This window comes from Candoia aspera, chromosome 3, assembly GCF_035149785.1.
Source record: "Candoia aspera isolate rCanAsp1 chromosome 3, rCanAsp1.hap2, whole genome shotgun sequence".
NCBI lineage: Eukaryota > Metazoa > Chordata > Lepidosauria > Squamata > Boidae > Candoia > Candoia aspera.
Window position 1 is genome coordinate 89800039 of NC_086155.1, and position 24606 is coordinate 89824644.

At 38.5% G+C, this 24606-nt stretch overlaps 1 protein-coding gene across 1 annotated transcript in view; it reads right to left on the reverse strand.

The window, feature by feature from the left end:
• Positions 1 to 1203: 1203 nt before the first annotated feature.
• COL11A1 (collagen type XI alpha 1 chain) overlaps positions 1204 to 24606 on the reverse strand; it is a 256753-nt gene continuing 233350 nt past the window's right edge. The window contains exons 57-66 of the mRNA XM_063299875.1: positions 23161 to 23214; positions 22906 to 23013; positions 18274 to 18327; positions 18136 to 18171; positions 17979 to 18032; positions 16528 to 16765; positions 10473 to 10585; positions 8850 to 8918; positions 5635 to 5868; positions 1204 to 3581 (exon numbers count right to left, since the gene is read on the reverse strand). Of these exons, the coding sequence (XP_063155945.1) occupies positions 3435 to 3581; positions 5635 to 5868; positions 8850 to 8918; positions 10473 to 10585; positions 16528 to 16765; positions 17979 to 18032; positions 18136 to 18171; positions 18274 to 18327; positions 22906 to 23013; positions 23161 to 23214 (1107 nt within the window). The 3' untranslated portion in view covers positions 1204 to 3434. The remainder of the gene's footprint in view (positions 3582 to 5634; positions 5869 to 8849; positions 8919 to 10472; positions 10586 to 16527; positions 16766 to 17978; positions 18033 to 18135; positions 18172 to 18273; positions 18328 to 22905; positions 23014 to 23160; positions 23215 to 24606) is intronic.

The following is a 24606-nucleotide window of genomic DNA, read 5'->3' on the forward strand; positions in this document are numbered from 1 at the left end:
TCCAAACAGACATGCTGCAAATTTCTCTTCCTAGGCTTTTCCACCATACAGTGTTAAAGTTTCTTTTCCATATAGTTAGAATTGCATGGAAGAGACTGCTAAGTAAACTCCTACATGAAAGAGCTCATTTGCAGAGAAATCCTTTTGTGCACCAGTGAATGAGCCTCTACTCAGGGAAGTTTGGAAAATGACTAGTCTTTGGTATCCCATCTTCTTGTATCAAAGCAGCTGTTGCTCCATTGACCCAAAGTGTGCTTCTGTGTCTTGGAGAACCTCTAGCTCAAGGGCCATGATTGGACTAGAAAAATACATGGCTCTGAGGTTGCTTCCAAAAATTAATCATTGTAATGAAAAAGATCACCATAATGCTTTTCATAATATTACTTTTATACTTGCAAGTGAATTCCATTGCAATGGACAGAAGGAATAACAGGAGGAAGAGCCACAACCAAGACAACAGTCAGATAAAAAAAACTGAGACTGGGTCAGAAATATAATTAGAGGAAGTGTCTCAGACATGACCCTCCCTAGTTCTCATGAAGTTGGAGGGAGGGAGAAGTGCATTCAGACTTGCAAGATTGATGTCAGCCCATCCAGGTAGACCAAACTTGGAAACCAAAGACACACAAGCTAATACTACTTTTATTATGAGACTATAGTAACAGGATCTTGCAAGTCTGAATGCACTTCCCCTCCATCCCTTTATCTTCCTAAGAACTAGGGAGGGTCATGCTTGAGACGCTTTCTCAAATTACATTTCTGCCCGGGACCCAGATTTCTTTTATCTGACCATTGTCCTGGTTGTGGCTCTTTCTCCTGTTCCTCAAGGTTATTCCTTCTGTCAATTACATCCATTGTACAAATTTAGGGTAATTCGATAAGCACGTTTTTACATTTTAGGTAGAAATGACTTTCCAAATGACAACTGGCTGAAGAGGGGAAGTTCCACATTGGCCAATTTCATCAACAATAAATAACAAACCTTTCTGAAGGTGACATTTGGTTGATTTAAATTGATTTAACATGCCCCCCTCCAATTATGAGGATTTTGACCTGAATATTTATGAGAGGCTTTGATCTATATTCCATGGTTTATGTGATGAATCATCTACAGCCAGAATATAATTGTGTTACTGAAGATTATACAGCACTTCCTGTAGGATTAAGAAACAGAATGATCAGTCCATGGAGACAGGAATTGATTTTATTAATAAAATGTATATTATTTTGTCTCTGAGGTGACAGTTAACAAACTTTGGTTTTAGAAAAGGAATTCCAAACAGCAAATTGTTGACTTTGAAATCTCTTTTACATATAAAATGTTTGCACGTTAAAAACAGCTGAAAATGTGCTAGTGGAATCTGGTATCAATTAATTTAAACAGATTTATATAAGAAATAGTAACAAATATTTTTCAAGTCTTACATATATTATGAGAAATAAGTACAAAAGGATTTGTGTTAAGTTAATGTCTATGTTTGACCACCCAGAAAAAAAAAATCCTTGAGGCCAGGAAAAAAATAAGATTGCAAATTGCAACTGCTTGAGTCAAAAAAGAAGCTTCATAGATAGCAATTTCCTCATAGGTTGCTTGGCAACTAGGTAGAATCACATGACCTAGACTTATTTGCCACAATTCAGCAAGAAGGCTACCTGAGCAGATTTCAGTTTATACTCTTGTATCTTCTGTGCTGGGAGAGCAAATAGATTCCAGCAGCACAAATCCAGAATCTGAGGGGGTTACATAGGAGGACCTCCTGAACTGACTAGATTCATCATCTGCAATGTGGCACTTGCTTAAGTCAGCCAAGTGGCCAGGACAGAAGCACCTTCATCTGATCTACCAATGTCTTTAACATGACCAGTGGAGAAACATTTATATTCACTAACATTTGCACATCAGAATTCTGGTAGACATGTAGTTACACATTTGATACAATAAATGGCAATGCTAGACATACTTCAAAACTGAAAGCCCTATTCTTTTCTCTCTCTTTTTCTTGGGCATCAGGGTATGCCCAAGTGGGGGGGGGGGATCTCTTTAATAGGGGCAAGAGTCTTTGCCCTGAAATTACAGAAGTAAACAATGATACTGACAGAATAGATAAAAACTAGAAGTTCGTGTGTCAAATACAAGTACTGCTCATATATAATTTAGGTAAACCAAGCAAACATTCTGGAAAGATCACTGGAGTATCACAGTTCATAAATAATTGTGCAGAATCTAGTTTTAATATCCATCTGAAAAAAAAAATCAGTGTGTTTCAATTAGTCATTAATTATAGACTAATTAATTATATTACTGAAATTAATTTATTATACTCAAGGGCCCCTTCTGACATTATATAAAATATATGGCAGCCAGAAACCGGTACACTTCCTCCCTCAGCTCTGGTAATATTGGGAGACGCAGCCATAGCCATGGTATCCGTGCTGCTACTTTTCTACATATCAGCATTGCTCCAATCTTGGGGGAAGGCAATACCTTTAGCGAAGCATGGACCACAGCAATGGTCTCCTTCCATCTGGCCCGTAACTCCCAACATTGTCAGAATTCAGTAGAAAAAACTCCTGCTACAGTGACAGGGTTACATCAGAAGGGACTTTCCCTCACTTTTGCATATTTTTTTTACCAGGACACATTTCCCATTCCACCATGAAAAGCCGCCACCACCACCAAAATGAAACCTGCTTATGTCTTGAAATGAGGTATGGTGTCATGGAGGAGTATCTCAACTGGCCTTTCAAATCCTTCTTGGAATTCCTTATGGCAAGGTGGTACTAGCAGAAAATTGTGCTACTCCTTTGCTTCCAGTTTTGCCACCTGAGGTTTTGTCACTGACTTCAAATAACATAACTCTAGAGATCAATATATACAAAAAGGGTATGTTATAATATTATTAATCAGAAAAATATGGAGTGGGACTTCATTGGAAATTACAGCTTTATTTTTCATAATACATACACAGTACTGAAATGTAGTTTTGAAATTAGGATAAGGTAACAGCCAGTTGCAATTCAGGGACGCATGCAAGTTTTAGAAACAGACACAGGACAGCACTGTACTGTACACAGAATAATTACAGTTTATTAAACGTATCTTCTTAGCACCTCTTATGTTGTAAAAAGGGAGCACCATTCAATTTTACAGCACCAAAAAATAGAAAGGAACACAGGGGGGTGAAGAAGGATAAGCTGGTGGAACACGAACTTGCCTGTCTCTGACACAGGATCATTCATCATTTGCCAAGTAAATTTAAGTCATGTGATTCTGCTCCAAAAAGGGCAGTGGGTGTTTTCTAAAGAAGACATACATATTTGGTGAAACATATTACTATTCCATTCTTACTTAAAACTTGCACATGGCACAAGTGAATTGGTATGGTGACACCTAGCACATTTTTCTTCTTGAAGATTTTCTCTTTGCTCTAAACTTAACCAAGGAAACAGACTGGACCCACTTCAAATCCAAACTTCTGATTTTGATCACCAAAGTCATTAATCATCACATCGAAGACAGGCACTTGGTCAATTTTGGGAGTATTGATTTCAATAACAGTCTTTGCATATCCTTTTCTTGACTGTAAAAAAAAACATAACAAAATTCAATTAATATATTGGTTGACGCAGTAAAGATCAGAAGGGTCTTGGATTGTCTATGTTTGTCTAAGGAAGTCATAGTGTAGCCTATGTTTGTCTAAGGAAGTCGTAGTGAGTTTCTTTAGGAAATAATTCTTGATGAAAAACAAGACCAAGAATATAGCAACAATTGAATTTGAAAAAGCAGATATGAATTTCAGAGGTCTCAGAAGTCCCCCTAATATGCAGTTGGGAAAGCTATTGACTGAGATATTTCATATGCATTTAAATTGAAATAGCAGTTTGCATCTTGACTGGATTTAGTTTTCAAAAAGGAACAACTACTTCAGAGAACAATCCAGGTGAATATAATTATCTATATTTATTATAGCTGGTTCACTTGTCAGAGTAGTAATGAGGGTTAGATAATGTGTCACAAATTATCACTTCCAGTCCAACCCTGAACTAGCTTTGAGGAACATGGAAAGAAGGACTTTGCTTCATATCTGGCTATTTTTGTCAGTAAGAGAAAAAGAAGGAAGTGGCGGTGTTGGATAAGGAAAAAAATTGTTAAGGGTGGTTGGGGGAAAAGAACCATGGCTCATTTAAATGGAAATTAATTCACAGCATTATAGAATAACAGAATCATGGGGTTGGAAAAGCCTTGGAGATCTTCTAGTCCAACTCCCGCCCAGGGCAGGAATCCTTACCCCATCCCAAACAAATGGCTCCCCTGGCTAACTTTTGCCTGAAAACCTCCTGTCATGGAGCACCCACAACCCCAGCAGACAGGCTGTTCCACTGCTTAATAGCTCTCACAGTCAGAAAAGCCCTCTTTATTCTGAGTCTGGATCTCCCTCTATAAAGCTTCTACTCATTAGTTCTTCTCCTACCCTCAGGTAATGTGGAGAATAAATCCATACCCTTTTCCCTGTGACAGCCTCCAGGTATTTCAGTACTGCTAAGGTTCCCTGCCATCTCTTCTTTAGACTAAACTTTAACTGTTCTTCATAGGATTTAAACTCCAAGCCCCTCACCATTTCTGTTGCTCTTCCTTGCACTCTTTCCCAGTTTCTCATCCTTCTTGTGTTGTGGGGACTAGAACTGGAGACAGTGTTCTAGGTGTAGTCTGATCAGCTCAGTGTGGACCTACCACTTCTGGTGATCTCAACACTGTACCTCTGGTGATCCAGCCCAAGACTGGTGATCCAGCCCAAGAATGCATTGCCTTTTTTGGCAGCTACAGAACCCTGATGGCTCTTGCTTAATCTGTGGTCTACAGGATGCCCAGATCCTTCTCACAAGTACTAGTGCTGTACCAGGTACCACCTATTTTGTACCTGCGCGTCTGCTTTTTCCTACCTTACATTTCTCACCACATATCCAAATTCAATATTTGGATGCCAAAGAAGCAGTTCTGAGACAGAAATGAAACTATGTAATACAATGGGGATTGTCAAGGTTACATCAGTAATGATGCAGTATTTGTGAAACTTCTAAGACAGTTCTTTCTTTAGTATCATTCTTTCTTTAGTATCATTCTATCACTATCAGATTCCAGTGCCAATTCAAGCAGTAGCTCATTGGAAATGAAGATAGAAAATTTGTTTTATTTTCAAATAAGACAGTTTGGCACTGCTTTTACTTCTATTATCTGTTTTAGACACAAGTTATATTAAAGTGTGCAAAGGGATCTTTCATTTGCAATATTATTCTTTTTTTTTTTGCAGTACATTATAAAGTATAATGTTTTCCATTTGCTATTTCCAATCTCTACTTTTTCCTCTAGTGACTTCCCTTGTCATGCCTTTAGAGGAGCACACTGTCGGATAGTTTTTGTCTTTTATTTGCCTTATATTATGGATTACATTTTTTTCTCTTCTACAGGGTTATTTTTTAAACAGACTGATACTGTGAAGAACAAGATACAAAAATGAAAGAATACGCTTAGAAAGAAACAGATACATGTAAGAGCGGTATTCAGTTGAATTCATGTGAATACTAAGCTTATCTGCCCTACTAAAGCAGGAAAAAATGTCCAAGGCTTATACTTACTGCACAGCCATCATGAAGCACTTTGATGTAAGGATTGTTGTCATAAGACATCTCTTCATCGTTTGACCCTAAGAACCTCAATGCTTTGTCATAGCTGTCAGAAGAGACATCATGCCATGCTACTGACTGATGACAGTTGTAAGTGAAGTTTTGTCGAGCGGAGGCACTCAGTAGTTTAAGGAATGTCATTTGGACCGTGGTAATAGAATTGCCTTCAGCATCCACATAAGAAAGCTAAGGAGGTTAAAAAAACAAAAAAGGTTCATAAACAGGTATATATAAACTTGCTCTTCGAAGTGCAAAACAAGATAATATGCAACAGCAAACACATTAACTGGCCTCTTATAAATCAGCTGACATAAGCCTGTTTGTTGTCCCATTAGGAACGCGGTTAGGCAATGAATCAATAAAGATATTTTCTTTACCCAAAGCTATATGATTATGCACCGAGTCTGCCTATTATTATCAGAAGCTGAAAACCACTGCATACAATGTGTGATAACCTTGTGCAAACAACATTCTTCCGAGGACACAGTTTAAATTCTTAGTTAACTCTGTTGCTTGCTTGAGGTATCTGCTTTCCCACATGAAAAAGACCACTCACATGCTTTCCTCTAACAAAACACCATGAAGCAGAAGGTCTATGCAGGCATATGCAGAGACCTGAATAATTTATACTTTATAATAAAGATAATAATTGGGTTCTCTGAGCACAAGAAGAGCCCTATATCAGTCATTACTTAATGGATGGAAGTGCACTTACATATTTCTGCACAGTAGGAACAGAACATTTGGTCTAGATTAGCCTCTAAACTGAGTGCATGGTAGGGGAATCAAGTAGTTACCAGCACTATGTATGGCATGAGCCAGAGATCAGTATTCAGTCTACTTATGGGGAAATAAGTATCACTAGAGAAGAGCTCAAAAGTAGTCAGCTGTACAATTAATTTCAGAATGTTATATTAAACATTCCAGCATAGGACAGAAGAAACAATGTTTTTATTGACGATGACACTTAAGAAACAGCCACAATGGCTCCAGAGTTACTTTGGATGCAGGCTTTACAGAGACATACCTAAGATCTGATAATAAAAATATCTTTCTTCAGGTCGCTATAGCAATGTAATTTTCACCTACAAATTGAAACATTTGGGAAGGTATATGAGAGAGTTTTCAGGGGATGAGGCCCTTTTAATATGTATGTTCATGTTGAAGATTTAAATGAGGGATGGGGTAGAATTATTTTTTGAGCTATATTTTGCAGACCAATAGGAGGCTTTGAGCACATTTATCCTTTAGATTTAGAAATTCACTTTTCTAAATTTATCAGTGTTACTTTTTGCTCAGATAAAAGATAAAAATTCATAGGTTAGGAAAAGCCAACTACCAAAAATTATATCTATTTTTTAAAAAAATGCAGAATGCTGCAGAAATTGGATGGTTCAGATGAAGACTTGAAAACATATGAAACTGGCATGGACCACCAGCTGCCTGAAGCTGAGCAGCAAATGGTACCTCCTTTCCTACTCATGCCAAGGTATACAGTATCCAAAGGGAACCAAATTATTTTGATACATGAAAATCGCACAAGCATATATTCCCATCTATAAAACTATAATAATAACTAATTAAATAACAAACAATTTGCCACTCTTTCCTGACACCTAGGGTTTTCTACCTGAGGCAGTGGATTCACTGTACTCAATGGAAAATCAGATGGACTGGAAATAGGAAGTTTTATTCTAGTCTAAATGTGAGTCCTTCTTTAAAATCTCAGTGCATGGGAAAAGGTAACACGCTTTAGACATTTTAGCCATCATGCAAAATGTTTTTGAGAGGCAGAAAGAGGAATTCTTAGCATTTATCCCTCTAATGTGTAAAGCAGTCTGTTTAACGCAGGGTTTCTCAACCAGGGTTCCATGGAACCCTAGGCTTCTGCGAGAGGCCACTAGAGGTTCCCTAGGACAGCAGTTCCCAACCTTTTTGGCACTAGGGACCAGTTTCGTGGAAGACAATTTTTCCACGGACTGGGGGGGCGGGGTATGGTTTTTGGATGATTCAAGCACTTCCTCTTTTTCCTGACCTTTTATTCTTTTTTCTTCACGCCATTTGGAGATAGCAGCCAATGGGCTTGCTTTCTCTGACAGGAGGCGGAGCTCAGGTGGTAATGCAAGCAATGGAGAGCGGCTGTAAATACTCAGGCTGTAAATTTGCTCGCTCGCCCACCGCTCACCTTCTGCTGTGCGGCCCGGTTCCTAACAGGCCACGGACCAGTACCGGTCCGCGGCCCGGGGGTTGGGGACCTCTGCCCTAGGAGATCACAATTTATTTTAAAAAGTATTTTAAATTCAGGCAACTTCACATTAAAGGGTTAAGTATCATTCCTTATTTTCAGTGTAAGAACACTGTTAATGCATATATACAGGCCTACAAATGAAATGACTTTGTAACTTCTGGACTATATTTGAGCCTGAATGTGCAGGGGTTCCCTGAGGCCTGAAAAATATTTCAAGGGTCCCTCCAGGGTCAAAAAGTTGAGTAAGGCTGCTCTAAAGTAAGGGTAACAATATGTCTTCCTTTGTGTAGAGATCATTTCAGATGATTGTATTTTCTGTCATCTCACAGAAAGAGATAGGAAGGAAGGAAGGAAGGAAGGAAGGAAGGAAGGAAGGAAGGAAGGAAGGAAGGAGGGAGGGAAGGAGGGAGGTATTGATACTCAGTTTTTGTTATGATCCTACCCACTACTTCCTTTAGTTTTACTTGCTATGTGCCCCCAATGATAACTCCTTGGGGGGCTATACAACTTGACTAGAAAATATTTGCCCACTCCTGCTCTAAAACTGAAGCCTGAAGATCTCTTATTTGCCCAAAGCCCTTGACAAAAGATAAAAACAGTGGTAACTAAATACTAAATGCAAAAAAGAAAAAACAAAAAGTTCTGCTTACATATTCCCAGACTGTTTCCTGTATATATTTTGCCCTACTTCAGTATTCAGAATCAAGAGAAAATAACAGGCTTGTTTCTGTACCTGAAGATGCACGGTGCCTAGAATATCTTTCTGCTCAAGCTCCCCACACTGAAATCCAAGCAAATGCCACTACTATATGCAGCACATTGCGTCTTGTAAAAAGCAAAGCTTGTTTCTGGATACCTTTACTGGATTTGTGCACTTAGGTTGCATGCTAATTCTAAAGTAAAAAAGAAAGTAATTTACCAGTTTGCCTCTCTTAAATTCACTAAACCAGGTTCCTGGATTTTCCTTTGGCCACGATGAAATCCTAAACTGTGAGGGAGGAAAGAAATCATGAGTGTTAATTATGTCAGCAAGAAATAAGGGGGAATTAGCTGAGTTTTACATAAACACTGCTAAATTAATCTCTTTTTAAAAATGAAAAGAAAAAACCCTGGGCTGTGTGCCTAGTTCTAATTATATTTAGAGTTGTGCAGAGAAAATTATATCAAGTTCTCAGATAATATATTAAATAACTAAATACATTAATTGGATTGTTCAGGCAGATCCATGGGAAGGGATTGTGCATGCAGTCTTTGGCACAAGGTTAGCCCCAGATGGTATTTTGCTCCCTTCAAATACTAGGATTTCGGTATTCTAACTGTCAGCTGCAGCTTCTTGTGAGGCAGAGGAATGGACCATTAACAACCAGCAGAGATAAAGAGATTGCAGCTATCTCAGCATATTCAGGGCCTGAACAGGAGACTTTTTGCAAGTTCCTAGGACTTATAAATTTGTGAATGCTGATAGCTGCTCTTACTTATTTGGCAAGATTTATACCCCACTCCCAGTCTAATGCACTCAGAGAAGCAGTAACTTTTGATTTGATTATTTAGTATCTGATAGTATGTTCAAATCATAAGAGAATCCATGCTGGAGCAGATCAAAGATCTAAGTCTAGTTATTTGTTTCAAAGAAATGCATTATAGCTGGACATAACCTCACTATGATGACCAATAATCCAAAGAGTATTCTTTGATTTCCATAAATGCTAATACCAGCTAAGTGAATCTACCCTTCCTAGATAAATGTGCAGATCAGAACTCAGATTTTTACCTGACATAATTCTTGGTTCAAAAAAGTAAGGCAATACATTTAAAATATTTATTTTAAGAAAAATAAGGTTTAATTATATACATTTATCTGGTTGCTTTCTTGAAAAGGCACACTTAATCAAGCTAGTAAGAAAGGTACCTGGTAAGAAAGGTATGAAAAGTTAAGAAAAAGAACTTTACAAAATATTTTCTTCTTCCAAAACCTGTACCAAGTGCTAATACAAAATTAAAAATAGCTGCAGAATGAACAACTAGTGGTGAAGATTTTGACACTCAGCTCAGAGATTTAGATTCTTGCTTTCATTGTTAAAATATTTTAATATACTTAAATGTAATTTAATGTTTTTCTCTAGGAAAAAATGTGCTGAACACTAACTGTATAATCTTGAGAATTCTTTTGTCCATGTATATATTTCTGTACCAATTAATTGTTTTCTTTTCCTTTTCTCTTTTTGCTTGCTTGCTTGCTCGTTTTTGTTTTAAAAAGTATTAATAATTTAAAAAAATAGCTACAGAGCTGTATCATGGTCATGAAAAAAATAGCACTAGTAACAGGTACAAACTGTCATCCACAAGACATAAGCATTTGAGCAAGCCCTGGAAAGGTTCAGATCTTCCCTTGATTCAATTTTGTAAAAACAGTACTGGAATTATCTTGTAAAAAAAGGTTTGTTCACAAAAGAGATATAGCATTTTTGTTTGTTTGTTTGTTTTAGCCATGATCTTGATTCAAGCAGGAACTCTTTGCAACAAATACTATTTTATTACTTACTCCCTCTGATTTCTTATCTGGATAGATGCAAGTTTCCCCATCAGCTGTGAAGTTACAGTATACTTTGAAAGAGTCCCCGGAACACCCCTGGTTAGGATCAATCCAATACTCTCCTATAAAAAAAGGAAATCTCAGATCATTCATTTAATTGATTCCCAGGCTTAATTGCTAATTAAATGAGTTATAAGTAATAACCTTTACCCCATATTGTTGTAAAATTGGTGTTTTTTCAGAAACTTTAACAATACGCTTTGCAGAACTTTATATTGGTGTTAAGAGCCCAGTAGGAATATCAAAGTGAATGAACATGGTTACAAACACCACTTTATCTAAAACATACCAGGCTTATAAGTAGAAGATAGACCTGAATTTTCCTTGACTTAATCCATATCAATTATGTGACTGGTGGAAGAATTCTGTGCACATGAGTAATATGTGCATAACATATAAGAAACAAGAAATAATATACTATACACACTTAAAAATATGGTTCATCTCCTATAATGATCCCCTTGAATGTGGAAAAAGAGAAGACAGTGAGTAAATATCTCTGGATGTACTTGTTTTTTTTTTACAGATGGAAAAATGTGACATTGGGAAATAAACAATCATATTATTTCTTTAACCAGAAGTGGCATCACCACAGCAAGAATGCACTAGCTGTTTCAGTTAATGTCTGAGTCAGCCTAAGATGCATGAGACTATTCCTTAAAGGTCTTCAAAATGTTTTGAGGACATCAGTACATAAGACTGTACTATGAAACAAGAAAAGTTTTATAAACTACTTTTGTTATTATGCAGTAATGATTACAGATGCAAACTCTTCGTTTTATATAGAAAGTGACACAACTCTTCAATTCTACCTCTTGAGTCTTGATAAGCTTATTGAGTCTCAATAAGCTGTACATAATCACAGTAAGGACAGGCTATTTATCTGTAACTATCATTCTTTCACTGATCATCTGTGCATTCACACATACAGGTTCTAAGTCTGCACTGATGTCTACTACAGCAATCCTAGAACTAAGAATACCCACCAAAACAGGCATCTAAAGAGGAGAAGGAAAACAGATTGTGTGAATTCACAGATGACCTTTTGAAGAATGACAGTTACAGGTAAACAACCTGTTCTTCTTCAATGTAGTCTCACTGAATCATATTATGGGTGAGTAATGGTCATTGCTAGACTAAAACCGATGAAACATTGCCCTGCCAAACCACGCATGCGTTTTGCTCTGATTTCAAGTCAGCAATGTGAAATAGAATGTGGATGAGACATTGATCTAAAAGATCAGATCAGATAGTCCTTTAGAAAAAGCTGCTGATGTTAAAAGAGCCCTTGCAGAATATGCTTCACTTATTCACTTATTTCAGCAGAGGCAAAACACATTTGTTTTAACATACATAAATAGCGTTCCTGGGCTAACCCAAGAAACGAGATGGAGGTAAGCTTTCCTTTGTGATCCATCAAAGCATACAAGAAGATGGTGCACATCTGGAAAAGCTTAATTAATGTGATATAAAGGCTAGAGCTCACTGGACAGCCAATTTGCATAAAGAACATTCCAACTCCGATGACGGAAAAGGAAGAGAAATTAGGCAGGTCATTCAGAAGAAAATCCCTAGCCATTTTTGGAAATAATATCAGTTTGCATTGATACTTTGTCTGGATAAAACTTACAGCCCAGAACTTACAGTGCAGATGCTCTCAGAACAGAAGTTACTAACACAGGGAATACTACTTTGAAAGCCTGTAACTGTAGATTTGAGGCAGCTACAACCTCAAAAGACTTCCCCATCAGTTAAGACAACAGCGTTGACTGTTGTCTTTATTGAGGTACAGATACAAACTTGTATGGCTTTCAAAATTAGCCTTACTGAGCATTAGGCTTCATAAGAGAACTTAGCAGAAAATTCTAGCTCTCCAGATATATATCCCCATATTGAGTTGGTTTATGTGGCAGGTGAGCTGTCCTGATAGATACAAGTGTGGCAAATTGGTCCCAAGGTAGAAATTTCTTCTGTTTGCCAACTCCATATGAAAAGCCATGTATATACCCAGAAGCTTCTTGCCAAATAAGACACCTGTGAGCAGGCACATCTGCCTTTGGGGTGAAAATATATGAAAGGGCAAATCTGTTAAGCGATGGAGGAGGTTGTTGGTGTTGTGTTTCTGTTGGGTGGATTGGAAGTACTGTGTGCATCAAGGAACAGTTGGAGAGAGGATACTTGGAGAAAGGAGAAATCTGCAACTGATGACCCAGCAGAAGCAAGCAAGATTTTAAAAAGGGTGGGAGATCTACAGAGTGGATTTGCTGGTGGAAAAGACTGTGGTATTTGGAAAGACCAGACTGGGAGTGAGCTAGAGAAGCTTGACCAAGGGGTTGACTTTCCAAAAGGCTCAGGAACATTTTTCCCCCTTCTCCTCTCTTTCTCTCTAGGCTAAAAGCAAGGCCAGAAGGGAGAATACTGAAAGCAGCTGTCTAACGGAGCAACCATTTTCAAGGGTGTAATAAGAAACACCTGTGTAAATAAGGGAGCGAGCGAATAAGAGTTCAAAAACTAAAAAGCTGTGTATAGAAATGTATCTCTCTCTCTATTGTTTAGCTAAGACCATTGTGTATAAAGAGATAAGCACAAATGATTTCCTTGAAAAGGATTTTTTTTTTTTACTGTAACAATAAAAATCATTGTAGTTTGGAGAAGAACAGTGTGTCTATGTCTGGAAAGTTCTTGTCTCTTTTCCCATACTCCAGCAGCTTATTTGGTGGAAGACTCTTAGGTGCAAAACACATTAGATTCTTTGTTGCAGACAAGAATGAAGCTGCATACACCTAAAAAGACTTGTCCTCTGCAGTGCAAAGAAATCAGAGCCATCAAACTCTGGGGCATAGTCTTATGCCCCAAAATTTAAACTTCGAGCTTTTTCCTCCTGCCATTTCAAGATAATGGACACTTGCCAGTTTGCTTGGTGGTCCTGTGTGGCTCAGATGTTTCCATAACAGTCCTCTGTAACCTGTCTCAACAGGTTGCTGCCTCGCCAGATTTAGCTTGTTTTACAAGGGGTTTGAAAAGACAACAGTTGTCATCCTGTCCATAAAAGGCAGAAATCACTGCTAGATATACCCTTATGGATGGGAGTGATACATTCTGTGATTTCAGCAACAAAAGGAACTAGAAAACAAGCTCAATAGTTCAGATAGTGGACTGTACTGAAACAAAGCCTGTGCACAAACACCATTTCCTGTTGTAAGACAACCTAGCATAGGGGTGCCTTGTTCCCCTGATCACTTTCTCCTCCTCCTGCTCAAGAAGAACTGGAGTGCCAATATGTCACATTGTTCATTACCAGGCTTCTGGTAAGTCTTGCCTCTCTGGAGACTGGGACTGTCCAATTATGGGAGACACTGTTTGCTTTTAAAAACAGGAACGATGTCAATGCAGGGGCAATACAGTTGGGGATGTGCTTGGCACTATTTGTCTGCTGATTGGATGGGCAGGACACATCAGAAAAGGAAACAGAAAACAGTAGCCCCCCCCCCCTTTTTTTTTTTAAATCATTCCTGGAAATGCAGGTCTAAATAGCCTTGTTGGTTGGCAGGCTCAAGGAGAAGTTTGAACAGTGACCCACGACATCCAGTTTGCAATTCTCTTTATGAACTGGTATCATGAGAAGCTGCACATACATTTTTTATAGTACCTCCATTATTCTCAGTTGATTCTCAGTGGGATCTGAAACAGAACCGAATCCCTCCTGCTAAAGCTTATATAATGTCTCTATTTTCTTAGAAGTAAATGGCTTAGAAGCTGGAAAAAGTTATAGAGGGCTCCTCATTCTAGTTCCAGGAAGGGAGAAAGGGAGGGAGGGAACAGGGCTACAGATATAGCCCACATCCATTTCTTCCCTCAAGAAATGTTCAAAAGAGCTATAATATTTTTTCTACTTCCCTCAAGGCATCTCCAGTTTAGAACCTACTGATACTGAGTCCAAGATGAAAGTTTAAATATTTATGTATTTATTTGTTTGGATTTAGAAGCCAACTCTGGGTGGCTTACATTTTAAAAATAAGTACCATAAAATGGAAAGGAAAAGAAATGTATACATCCATAGAAAACAAACCCAAGGCACTAGAAGAAGAAAACCAACAGGGTTCGACCATTAATCCCAAGCCTAGGAGCCAAGCCAGCTTTCCAAGGACTTTCAGAATATCTGCAGGGTGGGAGCCATACAGATCTCTGGGGGGATGTTGTTCCAGAGTGCAGGCTGGAGATTGCTTTTGAAGGAAATACTGATTGTACACCTCTTGTCATTCTCTATACTGAGATCAGTATGATTCTGGTAAGATTCTTTGTGATGGGACATAGCCATACCAGTGGTACCAATGAAACAATTAACTCCAAGATTGTGAAAAGTGCCTCAATTGCTGATATCTCACAAGGAGGAGACTATGGGAAGAACACTGCCCAGCATCACTGTTGAGGCCAGTAAAGCTCTGCCATGGAGGCAGAACAATTGATGTAAACATATCAATTTGTTGCTGACTCAAAGTGGCTATTGGGATGAACCCTGTTCTCTCTCCTTCACATGCTGATCCCAGAACTGCCCAATCTTCACTATTCTGGGTATGTCAATGAAACTTGGTGTCTAGCAAACCCAATACTGGTGGAACAGATAAGTTATCAGTAGTGCCAAATCCAAGTTGCTGAAGTCTCCGTGGTGAAGCCTGAACTTGATTTAAAAACTCAGCAGCCTCATCTGCCAAGCTTCCATTTCTCTCTCTTTTTCTTCGGAGAATCCGTGAGATGATTTGCCATCTCTGAGGACATAACTTTCTCATATGTATCTGAAGATATGGTAGCCATCAGATTTCATAAATGCAAAGGTCAATTCCTTTGAGCTTATTTTGTGAATCTTTGACAATAGATATAAAATTTGACTTGGTGTCCCAGACTCAAACACAATAAGCACAAAGAATGTCGGTAGGTGGCAACTTGCTTCCACAACAGGAACTTAGAGTAGGGTGACAGTCCAGTACTCATCAAGAAGGCTTGATATTCGAATAAAAATAAACTCAGAATAAGCAATAATGCCCAGCTGTGTAGAAAGAATGAATTAACAAATTTCTATATGATTCAGCTGCTATATTGGTTAGAAAAGAATTGAGGGGAAGCAGGAGGACTGCTTTCACACATGCAGGATGAAGGCAAAGCTCCTGCTCAAAATCACCTCAGCTATGGAAGTGTAAGGAAAGCATAAGAGTAAGGAAGATGACCTTGATGGGAAATATGCAAGAACCGTTACGTAGGCAAAAGGGGTGAAGCAAGTCCAGAATGTCCAGATAACATTCAGAAGTGGCTCAGACAGATAACTCCCTAATTCACTGAACTATAAGACAGAAGTGGAGGTATAGCACAACCAGACTTGTAAGATTCTGTTGTTATAGCCAATCTCAATAAAAGTAGTTTTAGCCTTCCTGGGGAGTGGATTTTTAAGTCTGGTCTGCCTAGTAGGGCTAAAAGGAGGGTTCCTGCTTTAGTTTTAGCCCAGATGCAAAATTAATTTGTGTGATGCACAAAGGGCATGGTGTTCCATTCAATTATATAGAGGAACAATGATTTAATGAGAGGAACATTTTTGTGTGTAATAAGAAAAATATGAAACCAGAAAAACTGTGAAATAGTGAAACTCTTCATCTACTGCTACTATATGCCAGAAATATCACTAATGCACTTCTGTATAAAGCTAAAGCAATATTTTATATTTTAAAGCAAAAAGGTAGGTATGTTTCAGGTACTTACAAACATTTTGATCCTCTGAAGATATTTATGCTATAGACAAACCACCAAACTCAAGGTAACATAATTAAGGACACAGAGTTTGCTGTTGTTACAAAGTTGGCTCCTAACTAACATCTTCAAATAGGATTCAACGAACATATGATATGGACTTTGGAGAACTGTTAGAGTATACTAAAGCTGATATAACTGGAATTGATCTGGTGTTGGCAGATCAGAATTTCAGCGTATTTGCTTTTATGAGGTAATACTAGCCTACCGTCTGGAAAATCTGGGTGACAGAGCTGCAGATCCTTGCAGGTTCGAGCTGGGTTGTTCTGAGTTCCCATTGGGTATTTCATATGTTCAATATCCTGCTTCAGAGAACTCAGTGAGCCAAAGATCTCTTCCATTCCGTCAGTGTAATCTTCTGCATCAGATAGCTTGGCATCTGTGGATCGCTTGGATTTTTTGGACGAATGGATTGGCAAAGGTTGAATAACCTCACCTGGAGGTCCCTGGGAACACAAAACCAGTTGCTTTTCATTCCATTTTTTAAAGTAGTACAAATAGCCACAAGGCTTGACTGAAGAACCTTGGAGATTCAGATGGACTTAGGAAGGGAAAATGAAACTTCCATGAAAAACAAAATTGTTGCATATGAAATTATTATAAATAAATAAACACATGTGTAATATACAAATAAAAGTTTGTCCAACTAGAAATGTCATACAGTTTATAAGAAACCCAGACTCAGGTGTTCCTCAAGAAGAAGGCAGAAGAGTGGCAATTATTAATGTATTTAATTTTTGAAATAATTACAGAGGGCCACGCACATTAATTTAAAATGTTGTATGCAGTGGCTTTCTCCTTTCAGTTATTCACAAGGATGTGCCTGGACTCTGATATGGGGTGACCAAACATAGGCAGAAGAAGTAAAAAGCTTCCCACATTTGCTTAATATTAAGTCAGTTTTTGGGTAATTGTCCTAATCTGCCATGTTCGACTTTAATCTGCATTGTTAAAAAATGTTTTCTTGACTAAAGTTTAAAAGTTTGGTTTGAAAGTATAATCAGATATCACATTTTTTTCTGTCTCACAGTGTGAGAGTTTGCTTCCATTGAGAGCCCCAGTGTTTTTTTTAAATATTTTTTATTATATCATTGTAAAACTGACATAATGCATTGTATCATTCCAATACAGTGGTATTAATACAGTGTTGATTAAAAATAATTAATTCTCTAATGCTTAAATAATTTAAGCCATTGAGTAGACAATAAAAGAAAGAAATATTATCAATCTTAATTATGGTTTAAAATATCAGTGTTAATCAGTGTAAGAATAAAAGCCAAAATATTTGGCTTTTTCATCCAGAATTGAATATAACAATAAAGAACTGCTGCGGATTGCATCCAAGTATTTGTTGTACAATAAAGGTTTCAGTCTTAAACGGGTTAGCTACAGCGCAGCACCATTGCTGGGCTGTGCTTAGGGCATCAGTTGGCCTTCATCCGGCCCTGATATTATTGTACATAATCAAAAATATCCATAGCGTTGTTGGCTTTCTTTAAAAAGTTCCTGCTTTAGCTTTCCTTGTAGATTATCAGGGGACAACCACACACTGTTAAAGTCAGATGCTAATCTCCCACTCATGTTTAAAGGATATGGCTTGCACTCAACATCTAAAATAGTGTATTCGATATTGATTAAGTAAAAAGGAGTCTTACTTACAGGAGGCCCAGGGGGTCCAGCCAAACCAGTATCACCCTTCTGGCCACCAGGACCCTATGAAGGAGCACAATAGTACAATTTAAAAAAACCTCATAAATTGAAAAAAGGAATAGCCAGTTATACGGGGGAGAGGGGGAACCAGTCTGAAGGTACTTACTGTTGAACCTTTAGAACCTTTGGGGCCTTGAGGACCCTACAGAAGAAGTAACCCAGAGTTACACAAAATTATAGTTGCAAAGTTGCTGATATCAGAACTAATGAACTGAAATAAGGTAAGCTGGGTATAGCTACTTACAGGTAAACCAGGCGGGCCTGGAGGACCAAGTGGGCCGGCTGGTCCAGAAATTCCCTAGAAAAAGAGTATGCATAAAATCATTGCTGATTTTTGTATTAAGAACAGCACTGCTGAAAACATTTTCTCCATCTTTTAAACTATTGTCCTTTGACAAGGGAAAAAAAATGCTTTTAGCTCATTTTTGTCAAAAAGAGAAGAACATTTCATTGGAATTCTCATGAGCAAAGTGTGATATTCTCACTCTCACCTCAGTTATGAGGTACTGAAGGAAAGGGAGTACCCTGTCTTACACATGAAATTATATCTCTAGCAGCCTGCAGCCTCCCTTGCATGTCCATGCGTCAATTAAATGCAAATGTGGGGAAACTCCTCCCATGGTGCTTTTTCAGATGAAGAAGCAGGAGCACTCAGAGAGATATCAAAGTAATGGGGAAATGTAACAGATGACCTAATTCTAAACTTCATCACCTCACAATTATCTATCTATCTATCTATCTATCTATCTATCTATCTATCTATCTATCTATCTATCTATCAAATTTGTCACCGCCCATCTCCTCCCACTGGAGGGACTCTGGGCGGTTTACAACAAAATCTACATCAAAACACCATGATATGAACTTCAAAAGCACCATGAAAATTACATAGAAAAAATTAAGGTTCTTTCACAGGGGAAGAAAAGTTCTAAAATTGGGGAATAGATTTTCAGTCCTGTATTTCTATTAATATTGATATATGAAAGAGAAGAGATCTTACTCTTACTCCCATTTTACTTCTGCTCAGTAAAGTTTGAAAGAAAAGGAGATTGCTGAAGATACCAGCCTGAGTGCACAGACATTATTCATATGTAGATTAAAAAAAAGAATATTCTTATGTAATTATTATAAAGATAATATAGAATGAGATTTAATTTTAATCCATAAACCTAATTACAGGGTCAAGGGCCACATTAGTGTATAATACTGAGAAGCTAATGGAATTATATTGACAGTTACTAGAACAAACAGGACAAATAACTGGAAAAATAAAGAAAAATATTACATTTAGATTTGGAATGTAATGCTGATGAGTAAGACAATAGTCTTAAGCAAATTTTGGTAGAGTTAAAATCAGCTCTCAATTACTAGAACATTTTCAGCCATGTATAACTTACTGGAATAAAACTAAAACCAGCTGAAGTGTTATGGGATTTCTGGAATTATTAATGTTTTAATTTCACTGAAAGTACATCTCCAAACATTGTATACACTGGATTAGTCATCTCTATATTGATTTTGCATTTGGGAAATATTTTTCTTTTTCTCCTTGTTGGTGTTATCTTCAGTTGATTTTATAACTTTTCTGTTTTTCTATAGCATTTTATAATAAACTTAATAAATGAACATTCATAAATTAAATGAGTATTTAGTTTATCAGTGACAACTAGAGGGACACTATCCATATAACCTCCTTGTCTTACCACAAGCACACCCCACCATTTCGATGCTCCACTATAGAAATGATGATTTCCTTACCCTATCTCAAAATTCTACATGCAGGCAATATAGGGCTTGTTAATGTACAGTGGGCTGGTGGCCTGAAATGATACATTCTGTGCCACTGAATATTGTGTCTCCAATTGGTTCTGCCAGTTTTCTATGAGACCATCCCCTCCATTCTGGTCCCTGAAGTTTTCTCCTGTCCTTCTGTCTTTTCTTTGGCTGCAATCACATCCCTAGTTCCTACAGCCACTTTTGTGTTGTTGTTGTTAATAAACAATTGGTCTGTCTAAAGATGGAGACCAGCCTGTTCCTGGCTTAATACATATAGCACAGTTTTTCACCAAAGGCCATGGATTGGATATGTGGATATGCAGATGTATATGTAAAAATTCAGTCTGTTTTACTGTTTGCTTTTTATTGATAGATCTCCCTCAGTTTTTGAATGAAAATTTCCATGATGTCATTCTTTGTAGATGTTTCTAAAGGAAGCTCTTTTTTTTTTGATAGGACATGTTTGCAGTGTATTTTCTTTTCTGTTTGAGAAGGGGAAACTATGGCTTTTTAGGGCTGGGGTGGGACAAGAACATTGTGCCCTGAAAACTTAACAAGGAAGCACTGATTGGCTAGAAGGTCTTGGTGCTCAGCTATAGGCCAGAAAGGGCCAGTGGCTATGCTTATGGTATCTAAATGTCTAAACAGATCTGCAAATGGTCAAAACAGCCCAGATTAGTTATGGCACATTTTAAATAGATTGAGAAGTGTTGGAGACAGAAAAAATGGTTATTTGAAATGGACCACATTCTTTTTTGGATTCATTTTTCAGAAAAAAATAGGGAGTTTCATGCAGGTTTTTGATCTGAGAAAAACAGCAGATTTGATGCTATCCATTACAATGTGCCTATGTTGTAGCAGAGTCTGTTTTGATGGATCTTGCAAGTCTGTTCCTTGTAAGTTTCTTTTACTCCCTAGTTTGATCCAGAAGATTTATTACTAAAAATCTTTTCACTGGTCATTCCCATCTGTTGAAGTGTGCAAAGTCTCCTATTGAAGAATGGAGAAGTAGTCCATTTTTTCAATTACTTTTTTCTCCTTGGCCCTCTCTTAAATTCCTGAAAACCTGCTCTGGAGGACTCAGACTCTGAAATAGGCAGGGACTCTTCCATTCATGCAAAGGTAAGTCTGGAGCCAATCCAGAATTATCTGACAGTGGACATAACTGTAAAATAGCCAATTTACTGATGCTAAAGGCTGTGTAACAAGATACTAATTTGGAGTATTAATGCCTTGAGGGAGGGGGTGTTTCCAACTGCCTTTAAGGAGGCACTGGTACATCCCCTCCTCAAGAAACCATTGCTGGACCCTACTGTACTGGATAATTTTTGTCCAGTCTCCCACCTCCCCTTTTTGGGGAAAGTGGTTGAAAAAGTGGTGGCGTTGCAGCTCCAGAGGGTTCTGGATTGAACGGATTATCTAGACCCCTTTCAGTCAGGTTTTAGGCCTGGATATGGGACAGAAACAGCATTGGTCGCACTTATGGATGATATCTGGTGGGAGCGGGATGGTGGCAGTGCATCCATCCTTGCTCTTCTTGACCTCTCAGGGGCTTTTGATACCATCAACCATGCTATCCTTTTGGGTCGGCTCAGGGAGTTGGGGGTGGGCGGCGTGGTTCTGCGCTGGTTCATCTCCTCCCTCCAGGGCCGGTCCCAATTGGTGGTGATAGGCGATGAGAGATCCCACCCTTGACCCCTCATGTGTGGGGTGCTGCAGGGTTCAGTTCTCTGCTCCTTTTTAATATCTACATGAAACCACTGGGTGAGATCATCTGTCACCATGGGATGAGGTATGCTGACAATACTCAATATGCTGATGATACTCAATTATGTATCTCCATCCTGGGTGAGGTAAGTGATACTGTGACTGCCCTCTCTTGGTGCCTGGAGGCTGTAGGGGTCTGGATGGGGAACAACAGGCTTCAGCTGAACCCTGGTAAGACAAAGTGGCTGTGGGTTAAGGGCTCCTCCGTATCTGGGACTTTGTCATCTTTGGTTCTGGATGGGATTGCACTGCCCCAGACAGACCTGATGTGTAATCTGGGGGTCCTCCTGGATGCACAGCTCCTGCCCGAAGAGCAGGCGGCAGCCGTGGCCAGGAGAGCCTTTGTGCAGCTTCGTGTTGTGCACCAGTTACACCCTTTCCTGGATCGGGAAGCCCTTTGAACGGTCACTCATGCCCTTGTTATCTCCCATATAGACTATTGCAATGCGCTCTACATGGGACTACCCTTGAAGAGTATCCGGAAGCTACAGCTGGTCCAGAATGCAGCAGCGCAGGCTATCTTTGGTGCCCCTAGAAGGGCACATGTAACACCTTTGCTCTGCGAGCTGCATTGGGTACCAGTTTGCTTCCGGGTCCAATTCAAGGTGTTGGTTATCACCTTTAAAGCCCTACATGGCATGGGGCCAGGCTACCTGAGGGACCGCCTCTTCCCCTCTACATCAACCTGTCCCACCCGATCGTGCAGACAGGGTATGTTGCGGATCCCGTCAGTAAGAGAATTCTATCTGGCGGGGTCCAGGAGGCGAGCCTTCTCTGCAGTAGCTCCCACCCTTTGGAACATCTTGTCCCCGGAGGTGAGGTTAGCCCCATCACTCCTGGCCTTCTGGAGGAATTTGAAGACCTGGCCTGGGGCAGGGAGGGGCATCATCATGTTTGGGGATGGCTAGTGCCCTAGAGCACTCGTTGCATACAAGGACTGAGTTATTATCTGCCATTTGGATTCCATTTTTATCTATAATTATTGCTTATTTCTGTTTTTAAATATTGCATTTTTATATATTGTACATTTTTGCATATTTATTGTTTTATTGATTATTGTTGTAAACTGCCCAGAGTCCCCCTGATGGGAGGAGATGGGGGGTGACAAATCTGATAGATAGATAGTTAGATAGTTGGATGGATAGATGGATGGATGGATGGATGGATGGATGTCTGGAGCCAATCCAGAATTATCTGACAGTGGATATGACTGTAAAATAGCCAATTTACTAATGCTAAAGGCTGTGTAACAAGATACTAGTTTGGGGACAGCTTAAGCAGTTGTAGAATTAAAAGGTAAAGAAAAACATTTCTGTGTGCAGTTTTTACTAACTGAATCTCCTTTTGATCCTGTGGATCCCTGTGGACCAGGCAGACCCCTGTCACCCTTTTCTCCTTGTTCTCCTGGAGGTCCAATCAATCCAATCAATCCAGGATGTCCCTATAAGTAGATATAAAAGATATGACTTGCGGTCAAATAATACAACTGAAAGAATAGTATCCAGCTAAGTGATAATTATGTTGTCAGGCAATGATATATGGAATAGCTACTGCTTGAGCTGTATACTGAAGATACATTTCCACATACCTTTTCACCTTTGGAACCTGGATCCCCTTTCAGCCCAGGCAAGCCAGGTGGACCCTACAGATATCAAGAAAAATAACATTAAGTAGAGATGGTGGCAATTTCTGAATCAAGATCTACAAGTAATCACATCTCACAGCATTCAATGACCAATGTCATTCAGTGCACTACAAGGCAAAAGATGACCTTTATCAATATGCTGTTACAAGGAGTTTATCCAAGTAATTCATTAGGCTAATGTTGGCTGTGGTTTTTACCCTGCCTTACGTGACATTTATTGTTCTTTTTGTGGTACTGAGCAGGATTAAGAAGGTCACTTTATTTCAGTCCAACCTGCTTTCCAATTGGCCTTAGACTGTAAAACTGTACAGAAGCACAATCTGGCTACAAGTGAATTTTATTAATTAGTGTATTAATTACATTATACTGATGTCCACATTTTCTCTGGCAGCTTAAAGTCACCAATGAGCTCCATGGTTACAAGAAAAACAGCTATAAGAAGTTTATAACTTAACAACTTTTGATTTAGTTTTTGGTCATTTCTCCTAATTACCTTTTCTTTCATGCGAAGTCTTTTCAATTATTAGTCTGAGAGCAGGAAGCTTCCCCATTATTAAAGTAATAGAAAGCTATATTATCTGCAGCTATGATGTTTAGAGGGAAATACTGCATATGTTAGAAAAAGCTAGTGCAATGTTTTTTCTCTCTGTGACCTAAACAAAGATAACAGACACATATATAACTCAATCCATTTCAGACTCTGGCCATGCTTATTGCTGGAATATAGACCTTGCTCAGCTTCAAGCTGAGAGAATGAGGTTTTAGAAAAAGATTACCTACTCCCATGTTGGAGATGAACGAAGGAAATGTGTGAAGTTATTTCTTTTGCAATGGTTAAAAAGAAAATGCACATATTTATTTTAGAATAGCTAGACCAATGTTATTGGAAGGGCAATTACAAGAAGGATGAAGATGGAAGATAGTATGTGAAAGCTATAAATAACAGGTGAAAACTATAGGCTAATTTTTCAAGTCCTGCATCACCAGTTATTTTCAAATGTACAGAAAGAATATTAACTATTTTAGTTGTACAGAATAATGCCAACCTATTCCAGGAAATGTTTAGCAAAATAAAGTATCCATTTAAGAATTTATATCAGGCTGCAACTGAATTAGTGCAACTAAATCTGATATAAGCAAGTGTAGGACTGCAACTTAAATCTCACTTAATTCAAGTGATAAGCCTCACTTATGAGTAAGTAGGCATAGGAATATGTTATTAATTATTCATTGAACAGCTGCTTGAAGTGATGAGAAGGCTGCTGACTGTAGGGTAGGGAATGAAATATCTCAAGTTGTAATCCTTTGTACTTACATGTGAAGCCCAAAAGAACTTAATGGGAAATCATTTTGAGTAACTACGATAGGAATGCACAGATAATTCCAACT